The following is a 16,887-nucleotide window of genomic DNA, read 5'->3' on the forward strand; positions in this document are numbered from 1 at the left end:
GACAAGGCACCGTCACAGCCTGGGCCCCATCTGCAGGGCATGAGGCTGAGCCCCAGGAACACTCTCCAGTCCCAGCCTGAATCTGGCCACCCCTGGGCCCTTCCTGCACCCGTTCCTGCATTCACAGAGTGAGACCATCCAGACGCCTGGATGGGCAGCTCTTTAGGGATGTGAGAAATGGTAAGGCAGAGTTGCTGGCAAGGCCGTGCTGCAGCCAGCCCTGCGGGCAGCCTCCTCCAGGCTGTGGGGTCAGGGGCCTCTGAGGGGTTTGGGCACTGTTGCTTTCCAAGCTCAGCTCAGAGACAAGGAGCTGGCAGGAGAGAACCTCCGCAGCAACCAGCATCTCCTGATACACCAGTGGCATCACACGGAGACCGACTACGGGCAGGCTGGAGGGATGCAGCCTTTCTCATCTGGGCCTCACGCAGCCCCGTGGCACCCAGCTTTGGCAGGGCTCCCACGCCCAGCAGCTTGTCTGCACCCCAGCTCACCGAATCCATGCTGTGCTCCTGCTGCTCCCTCCCCCCGCCCCCAGCCTGGCATGTCTGCCTCCTCATCTCTTCCAGGCCCACCGCAGCCTTCCCTACCACCCACTCCCTGTGCTGTGATCTTGCCCATGGTTTAGCCAATCCCCTGCTCTCAGGGGGAGGGGTCAGGACAGGGCCCAGCCTGTGCACCATGGCCAGTGAGAAGGGAAACAACTAGGGAACTGGGGTCAGGGGGAGCTGAAACTGCTAGGAGATGGAAAAGGTAGAAGGAATCAGATGGAGGGGTGTGGGGGGGGTACAGAGTCAGAGTTGGGAAGAGGGAGCAGGTCATGGGGTCCCTGAGTTCCAGACCAGCAGTGGGGGCCATCATGTGATCATGTGTGTTGGTCAGGCGGCACTGGCCTGCCACTGCGTGTGTGTGTGCAGCAGGGTGAGGAGACTCTTGAGCCCATAGGGAGCTGACTACAGCCTGACGCTAGCAGGGAGGCAGAAGCAGCAGGGCCTACAGGCACAGCTCTCTGCTCTGGGCCTGGGCTGGCAACACTGGGGCACCTGGGCCCCACCCTGCATGGTTCTGACTTGACTGATGAAGGTTTAGACTGGAGGAGACAGGGGCAGGGCAGCCCCAGGTCACAGCCCACTGAGGGCACCAGCACCATCCCACTTCCTGCCAGGGAGCCCAGGCTTGGCTGCAGTAGGGCATGAGCTGCCCACAAGATGCACCCCTCACCCTGCTGCCCCCACAACAACACGCAAACATGGCCACCTTGCCAATGCAACACCCCAGCCAAAGTGAGTGCCTGTTTGGGGAGAGGGGGAGGGAGGACCACATACTCACCTTCTCTCTGCTGCTGGGGAATCATCGGAGGTGGCTGAGGAAAAGCCTGGCTTATCTGACCATAGGCAGCAGGGTAGGCGGCTGCTGGAAGGCCAACGAAAAGAGGCGAGAGGGACAGATGAGAGGCAAGAAGAAAGAGGGAGAGAGGGAGAGAGAGAGAGGGAGAGAGGGAGAGAGAGGGAGAGAGGGAGAGAGAGAGAGAGAGAGAGAGAGAATTTCAGTGTCAGTAGGGAAAGCAGAGTGGCAAGGACTTGTGTGTCAGCCCAGCCACTTAAAATAAAGCCAGCTTTAGTTCTGAGTGCCGCTCAGGGAGAAGCAGCACGGTGATGATCAGGAGTGTGTGAGTGTGTGTTTGGGAGAAGCAAGCAATCTGAACAGTGGACCATTCACATGTATGGATACCGCAAAATCATAGCTAAAAAAAAAAACAATCAAAATGCTCTGGACAAGATCCTGCCACACCACCTGGAATCTGCTAGGTGGTTTTCCTGCTTCTCTGAGCTGTGGCTGACTCTGGCTGGCCCCCTCTCACTCTCACTGAGAGGGTGTCTGTATGGGAGGTGGGGAACCCCTCGAGGGGTGGACTTGGCCTCTGGGGAGCTGCCAGGGTCATCCCCTGGGTCAGTGAACTGAACTGTTCACACCTGATGTGCTGTGGACTCAGAAGGAAAGAGCCAGAGGTGAGACAGGAATGGCCAGCTGTCTTCTTGGCTTGGCCTGGCTCCTGTGGCTGCAGGGGCCAAGGTCAGAACTCAGGGGCCCAGCAGGTGAAAGTGCTTCCTTTGGGCTACTGATGAGCAAGGCTGGCTTCCACTGAGTCCCCACCTTGCCAGGCAGCCCCGGGGCTGGCTCGCCAAAAGGGCTGGCCAGGTCAGACAATAGGACACAGGCTAGCAGAAGGGACAGTGGTGTGTGGCCCAGCCCAGGGGTGGAGCATGGAGAAGCTTCGCTGGTAGCTTGGCTGGGCCCAGTGAGCCCAGGCTATCTGCTGGCCCCAGGGCTGTCTCTTCTCACCTCTCCTCCCTGTCTCCTACCTGTATCTGCTCAAACCCTTCTCTTGCTGCCTGTGTACAGCTAGGCCAGTGGGCATGGGCACCACTCCCCCTCCAGAGCCCCTTCTTTCAAACTCAGGCATCTGTGCTTCCTGGGCCAGGGACTGTGGAGTGTGGCTTGGTGCTCCTGGCAGCATGTGGGGAGTTGACTGGCTACCTCGTACCAAGTTCTGCCCACCCATCGACACCAGGGCACCCTGCCACTCCCTCCCTCACCCCTCACAGTGCTGAGCCCAGGTCTGGTTTTGGGGAGGGCGGGGACAAAGGGGAAAAGAGGTGGGTGGGCCCCTCTGCCCCAGGCATGGCGAGATGAATGTAGCTGTGGAAGAGCTGAGGGGACGCGTGGATACTAACGACCTGCATACTGCTGCACTCCGGCGTAGGCCTGCTGCAGGGGGTCCGCGGCGGTGGGGCTCTGTGCTGCAGGAGAACCAAGGGGGCAGAGGTCAGCAGTGTCTACCCAAACCGGCCCCTCCCCCACCACGCCCGTGGGGACAATGCAGTGCCGCACAGTCCATTCCATCGGTCAGTAAGCTCTGCCCTGGGGTATGGCATCTGAAACAGCAGCTCTGAGTGCCTGGGCCCTGTGGGGTACCCCCGTCCCCAGCCCAGGTCACTTGTTGCTTAGCAGGATAGAGAGTTGCCCACCCTGGCTGGAGGATGCAGGCTGTAGCTGGGTTGCGGGTATGAACTGTGGGATTCAGGTGCAAGTCTGTGGGGTGCTAGGGAGATGCCAGAAGGGCTTAGCCATCAGCGACTTGGTGCAGAGACATGGTGGCAGTGGGAGGAGGGTCCAGCCCTGGAGAAGAGCTTTTGAGGGGGGTGGTGCTGGAAACTGTTATTGGGAGGATGGGCTCCTCCTTGCCAACCCTTAGCACAAGGCTAGGGCAGTGAGTAAGGGGCAACCAGGAAATCCCAGCTGCATAGAAGAAAGGACACTGGCCTGCAGGGGAGGCCTGGATCTGTTCTCAGTAGGTCTTCTACTCTTGGACCATGGCTGAGGGGCTTCCAACAGGCACTGGCCTCACAGAGAGGGCTGCCCATGGGTTGGGAGAGGGGTACTGCTCACAAAAACTGAGGAACTGGAGAACCCAGGACCTTTCTCCTCTGCTTATCCTGGGGTTCTAGGATGCCTACTGCACAGTGCCAGGAGAGGACCCTTGAACTGACACTTTGACAAAAATCTTGGGGCAGCTGGCCTGGGGCAAAGACTTGGCTCACCTCCACAACCTTTGCTGTCTCTGTAGGAGCTGTGACAGGACTTTGGTGAGCAAGACTGAGGAGGAGTGACGTGGGAGTGGGCTGACGCCGGAGGCCAGGGAGGTGGGAGGAGACAGATGCTCTTACAGAGGGAAGATGCCCAAGATGTTTGAGGGACAAACCAGGAAACACAGGCAGTGGCCAGAAAACCATCTGGGCTCCTGTGGATTCAGGTGAGCCAGGCTGTGCCAGGCTTTGGGGCCTTCAGACTGGGGAGAATTCCCAAACTTCCCTTCTGAGCTCTTGTCCCTGAGTTTCTCAGTAAAATTCCATTAGAGAAATAGCACTGGATCGCAGGGGAGCCTAGGGAAAAGCCTGGGGCTGAGGTCCCCAGAGACAGCAGGATGGCAGATCCAATAGCTCCTAGGACCTGGGATGCAGCAGGGGAGCTGGGCCCACAGGGGCTCTGTGCAGAAAGGAAGAGCTAAAGACGGGTCAGGAGGCAGGCTGCTTCCTGCCTGGAGCCGTCCTGGTCCAATCCCACATCTCCCCCCACGGAGCAGACTGCAGCCATGTGATGCCAGCACTGGCATGCTTGGTGGCGAGGCCTCTTCCTGCCTCCTGCTCCCTCTGCTAGTCTTGTCTGCCTGCCATCCTCTAAGTCCTCAGGAAGGGAGGCTCCTCCTCCTGGCCTTTCCAGCTCCACATTCAGCTTTGTGCTAATTAGTAAAGGGTGCCCCCTTTCTCATGGCACAGTTTGGTACCCTCACACAGAGCACAACCTGTACAACTTCCAAGGTAGCCAGCCCCAGTCCCCAGCACAATGCCAAGAACATGGTAAGAAGTCAGTAGCGCAACGAAGGCCTGTGAGAGCCATCCCTTCAAGGGTGTTAGGTGGCAGTCAAGGCTGTACTGTATGCTCTTGATGAGTAAGAGGGGGGAAGACAGAAGCTACCTGGGGCTAGGAAACGGAGAAGAGCAGTAGTGGGACCCTTTCCACTTCTCTGCCTAACGACCTCATTAGTAACTGCCAAAGAGTGAACATTTTGAAGGATCTCGCTCATTACGGCGGGCTCCAAACTCTGCATCTAAAGCTGGTAAATTAATTTTTTTAATGCACTACTTTTTGCCTTTCCTTCCCTCCATCCCTCCCTCCTGCTCTGGCAGGGAACTGTTTATGGGATGTGGCAGATTGTTACAAATGGGGGAAAGAAACAGTTCCACATTCCATAATGGAAAAGGCTCACAGATGCTGGTGCGGGTGGGGAAGGAACAGGTTTGTCAGTATCCTGAGATCCAGATGGGACTGGAGGCAGGGAGGGAGCGCAGGATGGAGCCACCCAGATGTGCTGGGGATGGCATCTCCCAGCCTACAAGCCCGAGATTGGTGGGGTCGCTTCCACCTCCAACTTGCAAAGCCCCTCCCTGCCACCCCTACCAGACTAGAGTTTTTATCCTCAAACAACACTGCGGGTCTTCTGGGTACTACTTCACTCTCTGGACTGTTCTGCCCCCTTTTTTGTGGACCAAGGGGTGCACTGCACTGGAGTTGGGTTAAGGACAGCTCCACATTCAGTCAGGAAACTCCTCCATTTCCTTCCAGTACAGTGACCGTGACCTCTACTAGTGAGACTTATGTACCACAGATGTCTGAGCCTCACTCCAAACAGAATTCAGAATCTCTAGGTTTCTGTGGTTTTAATCATCCTCACAGTGGAATTGAATGGGCACTCAGAGTGGGGAGCACAACATCACCCCTCTTTCTGACCTGCCTCAGGCTGGCCTTCTCTGCTCTCTTGGGGCCAAACTCCTTACTATCCTTGCCCCTGCCAGACAAGCTCCCTCCTGCCTGTGAGTGTCCAGGAAAGCCCACCCTGTCCCACAGGAGTGTGCTCCTTGCTCCTTCTCACCTCTCCAGCTCAGCCCATCTGTTAAAGTCCTGAGCCGCCTCCTCCAGCAGCCTCTTTGGGGCTTCTTCAGGCTAGAGAGCTCTGGCTTCATTTCAATCCTTTAGCATCTCAAGTCTGAGAACACTCACTCTTGATCACTTCATTCTGCCTGTCTCATCATACTGTACAGGGGATAGCCCTATGCCCTGCCCTCCTTCTGGCACCCTCCTCTCCTCCAGCAGATTGGGCCCTTACTGATACTTACAGGGACCCTGCACCCTCCTCCTCCTCTGCCCTCCAGGACCGGGGCAGCACTCTTCTCATCTCTGCTGACCTCTAACTGCTCCCTAGGGCTCTGGGCCCACCAGTCCATACTCCAGATCAGAGAGAGAACTGCTTCAGACAAGTGCACTCTCTTACCATGTGAGGGGAACAAAGCTAATTTTCCTGTGTGCAGGTCCTGGAGCTGTCCAAGGTGCTGACCACAGTTCTGTGTGCACTGAGGGACTGGGCTGGTACATATCTTATTATTATTATACTTATTATTCCTTTAGTTCCTACTCTTTTACTTCTTATAGGTAAGATTAATATACAGTTACTATCCTCTCTATCTGGCCATACAACTGCCGCCAGTCTCTTTTCTTTCCTGAGGGAGCCCCTGGAATGGTGCTCTCTCTCACTAATCAAATCGACATCTTCACAAGGGTGGGGTTTTGGTCTCTTATCTCCAAGTAGGGGAAGGAGCTGGCTCTGCTTGATCACATTTGGGATTCCACCAAGGAATGGAAAGGAGGCAGGAGCCCATGTGTTCATTGTTATAACAGCAAAGGCTGGGACAGATGGGATGAGTGTGCTACATGGGGAAGGAAGGACTACCCAATGTGCTTACCTGGGTAGGGGTGGATACCATTGGCAAACACAGCTTCCGCAGCAGGTTGCCCATTTGCCTGCGGGGGGAGGCCGGTGAAGCCGTTCACCCCAATGGGGGACGGGATGCTAGGCACGGCTGGTGCAGTGATGCCCGGAGGGGTGCTGCCACCTGGTTCCAAGAGTATGGAGGCGGGGAGGCAAGCAGAGGAAAGGTGAGGAAGACAAACCACCATGCTGTTTCCAAGATCCTAGGCACAGACTTGGACCTCACACACCAGCTCAACCTTAACTGTGGCCCATGCCTTGGCTTATCTCCCTAGATGGAGTGGCCTCACCCATCCCGATTACATTCATCTTTCAATATGGAGTCCAAGTCCCTATCCAAGAAAGAATTCCCTGACCCCTGGACCAATAGCACATACACTATTCTCAGTGCTCTTGGCTTTAACCACACTTGTCTTCCTTCAGAGTCTTTATCAGCAACAATTGCTCACCCCAGCTAAGTCAGGATGTACTGGTCCTTGTTTGTTCCAGGAGGGCTGTCTGCCTCCCTAGGAAGAAGTCTGGCTGCTCATGTGTAGAAGGTCCCAATTCTGGTGTTGCATCACACTGAGGGAAAGTCTCCCTGAGGATGAAGACCTGGGGCTTCCATCACCTGAGCTCACGAGTGTCTCTGAGGTTGGGAATCAGAGCTGCGGGGTAAATGCTCAGGTTGGGCCTGGAGATGGCACAGTCTTTTGCAGCTTTTAGCTGGGGGAAAGAAGAGCCCCCTGGATGTCAGGAAGGTTACTGCTAGGACCTGGATGCAGACAGCCAAGGCAGCTCAGTGAAGGAGAGCATGTGGTGCTAGGCCAGCCCTTGGGTCTATCAACCAGTTTCTCAACTTTGATACCACTGTCATTCAGAGCCTGACAGTCCTTTTTTGAAGCTGACCTGTGTATTGGAGGGTATAGAGCGAAGTCCCTAGTCTCTCCGCCACTAGATTTAAGCAGCATTCTTCTCCTGCACCAAAAAAGATGTCTCTAGACATTTACAGACAAACTGGGGGTGGCAGGAAGCCCAATGGTGCAGGTTGAGAATCACTGGGTGGGGCAACAGCCAAAATCAAGAATTGTAAGCTAGGTTGTTTCCAACCCTGTCCTTTGATAATGCTTGTGGTTCCCTCTAGCTTGTTGTGTGGTTTTCTTGGGAAAACCTAGTGAGTCTAGGTTGGGTTAGAGAGAAATGAGAAAAGGGGCCAGCTTCCGAACAAGGCCAAAGAATGGGCAAAGCTCTTTCCCTGCAGACCTCCAAGAAAGATGTCATGGCACTTTCTGTCCAGATGCCTACTGCTAACAGAGATCAGGATGAACTCTTTTGTGATATAGCAAAGCCATGCGAGTGAAATTCTCACCACCCTGAAACCACACAATGTAATGTATGGGGCCCACCTCCCATCTTCCCGTGGGTCCCAGGTGCTTAGAACATTTTTGAGACAACCTTTCAGAGAACAAGGCCTGCTTGGACCCAGGATCCTGGTCCATTGGTGGCCAAAATTAGGGACCAGCCTGGACTTGGTATTGTCCCATCAGACCAGGCCCTGTGTTGCTGGTATTTGCTGGCTCACCTGAGGTTGGGGTCATAGGTGCGGCCGCCAGGCCGTTCATGTTGAGGGCCGCCATCTGCTGCATCTGGGCGGCAGCGAAGGCAGCCATGGGGTTCAGGTAGCCCCCCTGAGCGACTGATGCCATGAGGGCCGCTTGCTGCTGCATCAGCTGGGGCAGAGGGAGTGGAAAAAATATCACACGCTTCCAAAGGGGATCCCTCCCTGCCACGGGGCTCAGCTCCCAGAGACCAAACTCCTGGGCCCTGAGCCCCTAGGAGTCCAGTCTCCCAGCCACCACCTCCAGGGAACCCCAATGCCTGCCCCGGTCCTCACAGCTTTTTAGAAAGACTCCCACATTCCAAAGTAAGAGTAGGCCAGTGTTGTAGAAGGGAGGGGAGGGGGACTGGATCCACAGTGTTGATCATCCCTGCGTGAGGCCTGTCACTCATGGGGATGTGACACCCAAAGTGCTAGAGATGTGTTGGGTCAGCCTTTGTCAAACTAACTTAGCTTAGATATCTGTTCAAAATGTGTTCATCGGGAGTCGGCTGGGCACAAGTGACAGGAGACTCATAATGGGACCTCAGGTTCCCCCTATGCCCCCTATGCCACAAAGCTGCATAGGGACAGGAAAGGCTGGGCACTGATGAGGAGGGTGAGGTGGGCCTGCATTCTTAGAACCAACATCCTGGCCAACCTCTGTGCCACTCACACAGCAAGGTTGTGGCACAGGTCTGGAGGCGGCTCAGGGAGATGTGGCAGAGTGCACTCCAACGAGGAAAAAAGGAGGCCTGGGGCACTGCAGGGGAAGTGTGGGTGGGCAGGGCGTTGGGGCATCTCCCAGGACCCCTGCCAGGAGTGGCCAGAAGGCCTGGCGACATCCTTCCATGAGTGAGGGTGGGGTGAGGGAAGTGACAACGGGAACACCGCCCATGGGCTGAGGAGCACTCAAGCTCACCCACCTTGCTGCCTTGCCAAGAGCCTTCTCCCCAGAGCCTCCCCTAAGAAGCAGGATCACGACCTCCTCCTGGCAGCCTCCCCTTCCCCACCATAACTGGATGAGCCTTCTTCTACCCCCGCAGGCCAGGCCCCTCCTCACTCCCAGGGCGGGAACACTAGTTCAGGGTAGGTGTGCCCGCTCCCCGGGGCTCCAATCCCCAGCCACACAGGCCCTCACTTACTGCCTGGGCATAGGCGCCGTAGGCCCCGAACGGAATCGCCATGGGGTTGAACATGCCCATCTGGCCAGCCATCTGCTGCATCCGCCGCATCGTGCGCTCCTTGTCGGTGTCGGCGAACTTGACCACCAGGCTGGACGAGGCTCCCTGCGGCCCGGGTTGCGCGTGAGACTCCCGTGCCCCAGCGCCTCAGGGCCCACCCTGCCTCCTCCGCCGGGCGGCACTGTGCAAGGCGCGCACAGCACCGGCAAGCACTAGAGTCGGGAACCCCATCGCGGCTGGCCTTTCCCGCCTGGGAGCCCCCGGGGCCTCAGCGCCCTGGTCTGAGATCCAGGGGCAGGGTGAGGCATTTCTGCGTCAGGGGCCGGAGGGCGGGCACGACGTGGGCAGCAGGACTGGGCGGCGCCGCGTCGGTCCCGCCGCAGGGGGCGCACTCACCGGCATGGTCTGGCTGCCGTGGAGCGCGTTGATGGCGGCCTGCGCCTCGGCGTGGGACGAGTACTTCACAAAGGCGCACCCTGCGGGGACGCGACAGGCTGAGCCTCGCCCGGGCACCCGGAGGGCGGCCGGCCGCCGCGGGAACCGAGCTCTCCCACGGGAGGGGCCGAGTCCCGGGCGAGAGCAGAACGGGTGAGACCCCGGGATCCGGAGACACTGGGCGACACCGAGACTGGGAGACCTGGAGCGGCCTCTGGTACGAGCACCTTTCGGTCGTCCCCGCCTGGGCGGACTTGGAGCGCCTCGCGGGCGCCGGCCCCCGGCTCCCTCCCCGCCGCCCCGGCCCCGCCCCGGTCCCGCTCCGCCCACCCTTGCTGTTGCCGTCGGGTCCGCGCAGGATCGTGCACTCCTCGATGTTCCCGAAGGCCTCGAAGAGGCGGCGCACGTCGTCCTCGGACTGCTGCTTGTTGAGCATGCCCACGAAGAGTTTTCTATCTTCTAGAACAAAATTAGGAGATGCTTACCCGGGCCGGGGGCAGGGCGGCGCGGGGGGCAGGCCCGGGGGAGAAGGGCGCGGCCAGAGAGGGGAGGGCAGCAGGGGAAGGGGAAGGGCTGAGCGGAAGGCTGGGAGGGGGCTCCGAGCTGGAAGGAGAGAAGGGGAGAGGCGGGGACCAACGTGGGGCTTGGGGGCGGGGTGGCGAGGGGAGGGCAAGGGGCTGTGGCATGCAGGAGCCGGGCGGCAGCGACTCGGCCTCCCCCTGCCTGGAGGGCGGGCGCACACTGAGGCTCAGCGCCCTGGAGTTCGGTTCCAGCCCCGCGTGCCCTGCCTCCCTCTTTTCAGATAGGCAGCATCTTCCTCGGGTGCCAAGTCTGTCACAGGCCCTTTGCTTGTGCTCCATATGCTCTTCCCTCCGGCGAACACCCCACGCCACAAGACGAAAGCTTTCTCTAACGTGTCTCAGTTTAAATGTTGCATCCTCACCACGGTCCCACCTTCCGTTTTGGTCTGTCTCCGCTGCCTATTAGTGCAGCCAGGACTTCAAAGGACAACTATTTACTGCTTTGCCGGTGTGGTCCCGTTGGCTTCTCTCCAGCTCCCCTCCCCCACCCCGTCCCCAGGTCTGCTCCCTGGGGAAAGAGACCAGGTTTTCTACAGCAGCAGCAGTGCCTGGCACACAGTGGGCCCCCAGTGCAGGTAGGGAATGAAGAGAGGATGACAGAATGTGTGTTCAAGGTCATTTCCCCCCCCCCGGGGGGGGGGCACCTTCTTTCTGTCTTGCACGTTTTTACCTCTATCTGCCCCTTCTTTGGTCTGGTCATTCCTATTTGTTCAGGCTGAAAAGTCACCACTGGGCACCCAGTTTGGGGAGCGTGTTCCTGCAGGTGATGCGGCCCCCCACTCCCCCCAGGTGCCTGCGAGGAGTATCAGAGTGACGGTTCGCGTTGGGGCGTGGATCTGTAACAGCAGGGAAATGACTGCAGAAGGGGCTCGGAGGCACCTGAAGTTTTTACTCCTGTCACTGGCAGGTGGAATCTGTGCTCCTTCCTTGGCACTGTCTTTGGGGGATGTTTGCTCCGTGGAAGCCAGCGTCATGCTGGGAAAACCCCCGGGCGAGCCACAAGGAGGTCCCCAGCTCACAGCCCACAGACATGGGAGCCGGAGAGTCCCCAGATAATCCCTGCTCCCAGCCAATGAGTCTTCCGGCCGAGGCCCCGGCATCCTGGAGCAGAGACAGGCCTCCCACGCTGGGAGCAGGGACTTGGAAACCAAGGAGAAAGAATAGAGGATGGGGAGAAGTGAAGAGGGAGAGGGGAAGTGGCTGGAGCCAGAGAGAGGAATGAGAAACCAGAGCAGGGGAGGGTGGGCAGGAAGGGAGGGCAGAGGCGAAGGAAGGGTGGGGGCCCTTTAGTGCGAGTCCAGGAAGCTGCAGGGTGGTCGTGCTGAGGCGCAGCAGCCACAACTTCTCTTCCTCTGCCACGACGCCCAGCGCTCCCCCTCCCACCCTCCCACTCCTCAGCACCCTTTTAAGGCTCTGGTTAAATAGGATTTCCACAAAGACTAAGAGGTGCAACCATGCCCCTGCTGATTCCTGGCCCTCCTGCTTAAAAATTCTATTTCTTCCCTGGGAAAGAAAAAGGAAGGGAAGGGAAGGCACCTCCTCCGCCTGCTGGAGCCTGATTTCAATGCTGGGACCGCAGCCCCTGCCTTCGCCTCTCCTGATGTCTGAATGTATTCCTTTATTATCATTATGACAGCTTTCTGATTGCATTAAAATTCATCCACACACGCCTTTCCATCCAGCCACCCTTTTGCCAGTGGTGGTTTTTTTTCTTCTTCTTCTTCTTTTTTTTCTTTTTGCTAATTCCCTTTTCCGGCCCCTACCATCTCAGTTCACTGCGTGGTTCTCTGTTGCAGGCCCGAGGGCCCTACTTGAGGCCTTTCTGAGCATGCTGGGAGCAATGTGGGATTGCCCCAGGGAGCCTGCAGCTCACCTGCCTCTGGAAGGGTGCAGGGGACCAGAGACCCCAGACTGCACTCACTTCCTCCAGGTACTCTTGGATCAGCCCCACCTGCCTCACGTGTGTGCATACAGTGTGCACTTGGCTTTGGTCAGCATGGCAGCGATTCTAACGCTTGCCTTTCAGACCAGGGGCTGCCAGGATGCTGAGTTCTCTGGTGGACTCCCTCCTGAGCCAGGCCCACGGGCTCACACCCTGGCTTCCTTGCCTCCCAGCTCTGTAACTGCTCCACCCTCCTGTGGCGCTTGCCAGGATTCCAAAGACGCACAGGCACAACAAAGGCCGTTATCATTATTTGGACTTCTCCATTCAGGAGCAAGAGGAAATGGAGCTGCTGTGCCCCCTCTGTTTGCCTTGCCTTGCCCTGGTCTGGCCAGGAGAGACACTCCTGCAGTGAGGGGACAGGGGGCACAAAGGGGAGAAGTCAGAGGATCCACATCCTTGGGCAAGGCAGGCACCGGAAGCAATAGGTTGGAACAGACTCTGACCAGCTGAGATGGACGTCCCCTTGTCCCCACCCCTCTGCCCACCTCCATCTGGCTACTACCCACATGCACTGTCCCATGCTCTCTTGGATGGCCAAAAGTATCACTTGGCTGAGGTCTTGGATCTGATGCCAACCTAGCAAAGTCTCAAAGAGTGACTCAGTTTTCCCAGCCAGTGTCCACCCTCTTCCAACACCAGCACAGACTCCTCCTTCCTGGCCACTGTCCAGCTGCCTTAACTGGGATCCCTGGGTAAAGGGGACACTCTGGTGGTCTTTGCATCCCTGGGGAGGCCTCAGCCCTGAGCCCATGGCCTCCCACAGTTGGGCTGCTCCTTTGAGGTGTCCATGCAGGTGCAGCTGCGACCAGACCGACCAGACTGAGGGAGTGGAGGGACCAGAGATGCCCCTGAGCAATAGGGGACCCCTAGGGGAACCCAGAGATACAGGAAGCAGCCAGAGGTCCCCTCTTTTGCACGGAGCCCAACTCAGGCTGAAATCCGTGCTGTACTCTCTTTCCACACCAGAACAGAAAAAGCATTAGTAGTCAGGCTGCAAGGGCCATGCCAGGGACCTGGAGGAGGTGCATGCAGCCTTGCTGCCCTCCAGCCCCAAGCCACACATGGGCCCTCCAGGGCAGGGGCAGAGCAAGGGGAGCGTGTCCTGGCAGCCACACAGCACCTGATCTCAGCACCTTCTCTGTGTGAGACCTGGCTCCAAGCACTGCTTATGTCACAGGAAACAAGAGAGGTGAGGCTCTTTGCTGGGGAGGACCTCCTCGTGGGGTGATAGGCCATCCACGATAAACAAGCCCCCAATCAAAGCAAGGGCCAGTGGGACTGCTGCACAGGGGCCCCCCAGAACTGATGTGCCTTCCCTGGAGTGGCCAGCTTGGCAGAGCTGGGCAGGACTCTGGATAACACAGAGGACAAGGAAGCTTGGATAGAGGGGGGATGCCCAGGTGGGGCCCACAGCTGGGGTGGAGACTAAACCCAGTGCCCCCGGCTTCTCCATTGCAAAGCCCTTGATGCACCTGTGCCTGCAAGTGTGAGGCCACACCTGGGGTTCTGGGAGAAAGACTGGGAAACAGAAGGTAGATACTGGTCCCTACATGGACCCAAGAAAGCAGCTGGGCTCTGTGCTCAGAGGCCCCACCCCATGGGGAAGCAAGCAGAGTCTCTCCTCAGAACTCAACCTTCTGGGAGCTGGGAGTGGGGCAAGCTGATAAAACAATGGATCAGATCCATGGGGAGCCCAAAGGCTCATGGATTCCAGAGCCTGTCCCAGGGATCCCAGGGAGAGAGAGCAGATGGGTCTGGTGGTCACATCCAGTAGCCAGAAGGGGCTCGCTGTGGGAAGGGGAAGCAGCTACACCTTGCAGGCTTCCAGGAGGAGGCGGCTGGAATTAGGATGTGCAGGGGATGGATGTAGACAGCTACAGGCCCATCACAGAATTTGAACGGAGGCTGAGAGGAGAAGGGACGGACCCCTTTGTGCACTTTCATCTGCTCCCAACCTGTCACTGCCGGGGCCAGGGCTTGCATCAAGAGGACCCTGAAGAAAGCCTGACTTTGCTTTGCCAGCTACCTGCGCCCCCTCCCACCAACACGTGCACCTTCCAGTCCCAAGACCCCAGTCTGACTCTGAGCTTTGGTTTCTTGACCTACAAAAATCTTTGAACTTCACCTCCTGGAAGCCACAAGTGCTTTTGAAAAGACAGGGGAGGGGCCAATGCTGTGGCATAGTGGGTAAGGCCGCCTCCTGCAGTTCCAGCATCCCATATGGAATCCGGTTCGAGACCCGGTTGTTCCACTTCCAATCCAGCTCTCTGCTGTGGCCTGGGAAAGCAGTAGAAGTCATTGGGCCCCTGCACCTGTGTGGGAGGAACTCCTGGCTCCTGGCTTCTGATCAGCGCAGCTCTGGCCATTGTGGCCAGTTGGGGAGTGAATCAGTGGATAGAAGACCTCTCTCTGCCCTCCTTCTCTCTCTGTGTAACTCTGACTTTCAAATAAATAAATAAATCTTCAAAAAGGAAAAAAAAGAAAAGAGGGGAATCTGGGCGCCAGAATCTCCTGCTTCCTTGCTCCTCTCTCCAAGAGGGAGATGAAGGCCCCTGGGCTCCTTCACCCCCTGGTCAGGGCAGAAGTGGGGCTCAGGCTGGAAGGATTTGTGTGCTAAGAGGAGGGCCCATGCACCATGGTGGAGCCTCAGGATTGGGAGAGGCGCCTACAGGGGGATATTTCAGGGCTGTGTCTTAGCAGCCCCCCGCCCCAGCCGCATGGGAAGCATCTTGTTGGCCGAGCAGGAGGAGCGGGCCCCTTACTCAGGGGGCAGGCGGGTGACAGCAGCACCACTCGGCTTGACAGTATCCTGGTGCTAATGCTCAAATTCCGGTTTAATTTTCAAAATTTGCTTTGCTCATTACCATCGGCATTAAACAATATTTCCTGCTTAAGGGTGGATGGCTGCCGGGGCACTGGGGACAAGGGCTCAGATGGTTAATGCCTTTTATCACCACAGCGGGCTTTTCCCAGCCCTTTCCCTCCAGCTGCGGAGGGAGGCTCCTGGCGGCACTGGGGTGGAGGGAGGGGGTAAGCGGGGTAAGGTCTATGGCTAGTGGTATGGGCAGGGGGGCTTCTGTAAGACCTGGACACTCAAGGGCAGCCAGACAGTCACAATGACGGAGCTAGAGGTCCTCTCCTGCAGATTTGTGTGAAAACTGAGCAAGCTTAGCTATGTGGGTTTCTTTTTTTTTTTTTCCTGCACAGTACTCAATATGTGCCAAACATTGTGACTGTTGTAGTCCGTACTATTGCTCACGCACAGGGACATCAGCTAGAGGCAGGGCAGGGGGAGGGATAGCAACATCCAGGGTTGTGGAGGATTCTCAGGGACACCAACCTGACTGATCACACCAGCCTGAGAAGCCTCACCAAGTGGCAGCCTTCTGGCGACCACTGAGCTGCTCCCCAGCCTCCTCCAAGAGGCCTACCTGGATTGAGCCAAAATAAGGGACATTGTCACCAGAGCTACACTGATCATCCCTGTTCTCCCGATCCAGACAGGTTAAGCTCTCGTGGTTCCTAAGGGACAAGTAGGAATCTACATCTGTGCAATTTTTGAGGTTGCCCAACCATCCCACCTGCAAACCCAGACTTCCCTGGCCTCCTCCTTGCCAGTCCTGGGGGAACAGTGCACAGCCTCAGACCTGCCTTCCAGGTAGCAGGCCAGTGGACAGGGCCAGATGGCCTCTTCCTCCTTGGAGTCTGTGAACCTGATGCTTGCCCACTATCAGGCTGGTACAGGCAGTTTCCAGCATCGCTGTCCACACTGGACATAAGGGCTTGGGGTTGGACCCCTCTGCAGCCATGGCACCAGGGAGGCTGCCGTCAGGAGAGCCCATGTCCTTTCACCTGGGACATGGGGTGAAGACCAGGCCTCAGGAGGGCTGTGGCATGAAGGGAACCAGCAAGGCTCCCCTGCCTTCCCCCACCTCAGCACCCGAGCCAGGGAGCAGCTGTGCTGGGAGCCCCCTCCCTCCTGAGGATAAAAGCCTTCCTGCCTGTGAAGAGGCTGAAGGAGACATCAAACCAGATCAAAGGCTGCTGGGATGGGGACGCGCAGGGGGGCCGCACGGGGATGCAAATGAAGACCCTCAGTGGCTCTGGCCCCCCCAGGGCGGAGGCAGTGCCTGGCCTTGATCTGCTTCTTCCCCCAGGACTGTCACCGTTTGATGTCAGGGCTGGGAGTGGAAAGGAGACTGGAGAAGCACCCCCCCAACGTGCATTCCTCCAGCCCCTCTGCTTCCACACACTCCAGGATGGGCATCCGCCTCCTTTCCCCTCGCTTGGGGCTGCCCAGGCATGACTTCCACCTCATCTCTGATCCTGACACCCACGCAAGCCCCTGCTAGCTGCTCTCTGCACAGCAGCCAAAGGGGCCGGTTAACATCCAAGACAGGTCTGGTCTCTCCCTTGCTGCAGCCCTGCAGAGGCTACTGCCTTCCTCTGAGAACAAGCCTGAGTCTCTGTAGGGGAGAGACTCCACGGGACCCCAGCTCCACGAATGCCATGTTCACCCCCATTTCATCTCTTGCTGAATGCCTGGGGTCTCAAGGGCCTGACGAGTAGTAAATGCCCAATAAATATTTGTTGCACAAAGAAGTGACTCCACTGCTCAGTGAGGGTGGGCACGGAGCTACTGTGGATGTGGCACAGGGATGGTTGCTGACACAGGGAAGTCTCCCCGAGCTGATGTGTGAGCCGGGTGCGGGACTTGAGTTGGACCTTGAAGGATTCATTGGCAGGGTTTGCAAGGGAGGAAGGGCAAGGTGCAAGCATCCCAG

General features: G+C 57.7%; 1 protein-coding gene across 13 annotated transcripts in view; it reads right to left on the reverse strand.

The window, feature by feature from the left end:
* Nucleotides 1-16,887, reverse strand: part of CELF4 (CUGBP Elav-like family member 4) — a 269,708-nt gene that overhangs the window by 15,195 nt on the left and 237,626 nt on the right. For 4 of the 13 annotated variants that reach the window (XM_062201592.1, XM_062201586.1, XM_062201582.1 and 1 more), the window contains exons 4-10: nucleotides 9,908-10,036; nucleotides 9,539-9,618; nucleotides 9,104-9,247; nucleotides 7,944-8,091; nucleotides 6,357-6,506; nucleotides 2,733-2,798; nucleotides 1,327-1,410 (exon numbers count right to left, since the gene is read on the reverse strand). In XM_062201592.1, the coding sequence (XP_062057576.1) occupies nucleotides 1,327-1,410; nucleotides 2,733-2,798; nucleotides 6,357-6,506; nucleotides 7,944-8,091; nucleotides 9,104-9,247; nucleotides 9,539-9,618; nucleotides 9,908-10,036 (801 nt within the window). Of the gene's footprint in view, nucleotides 1-1,326; nucleotides 1,411-2,732; nucleotides 2,799-6,356; nucleotides 6,507-7,940; nucleotides 8,092-9,103; nucleotides 9,248-9,538; nucleotides 9,619-9,907; nucleotides 10,037-16,887 lie in introns of all 13 variants that reach the window. The other 9 variants (XM_062201587.1, XM_062201585.1, XM_062201588.1 and 6 more) reach the window with 7 other exon arrangements.

This window comes from Lepus europaeus, chromosome 9, assembly GCF_033115175.1.
Source record: "Lepus europaeus isolate LE1 chromosome 9, mLepTim1.pri, whole genome shotgun sequence".
Classification (NCBI taxonomy): domain Eukaryota; kingdom Metazoa; phylum Chordata; class Mammalia; order Lagomorpha; family Leporidae; genus Lepus; species Lepus europaeus.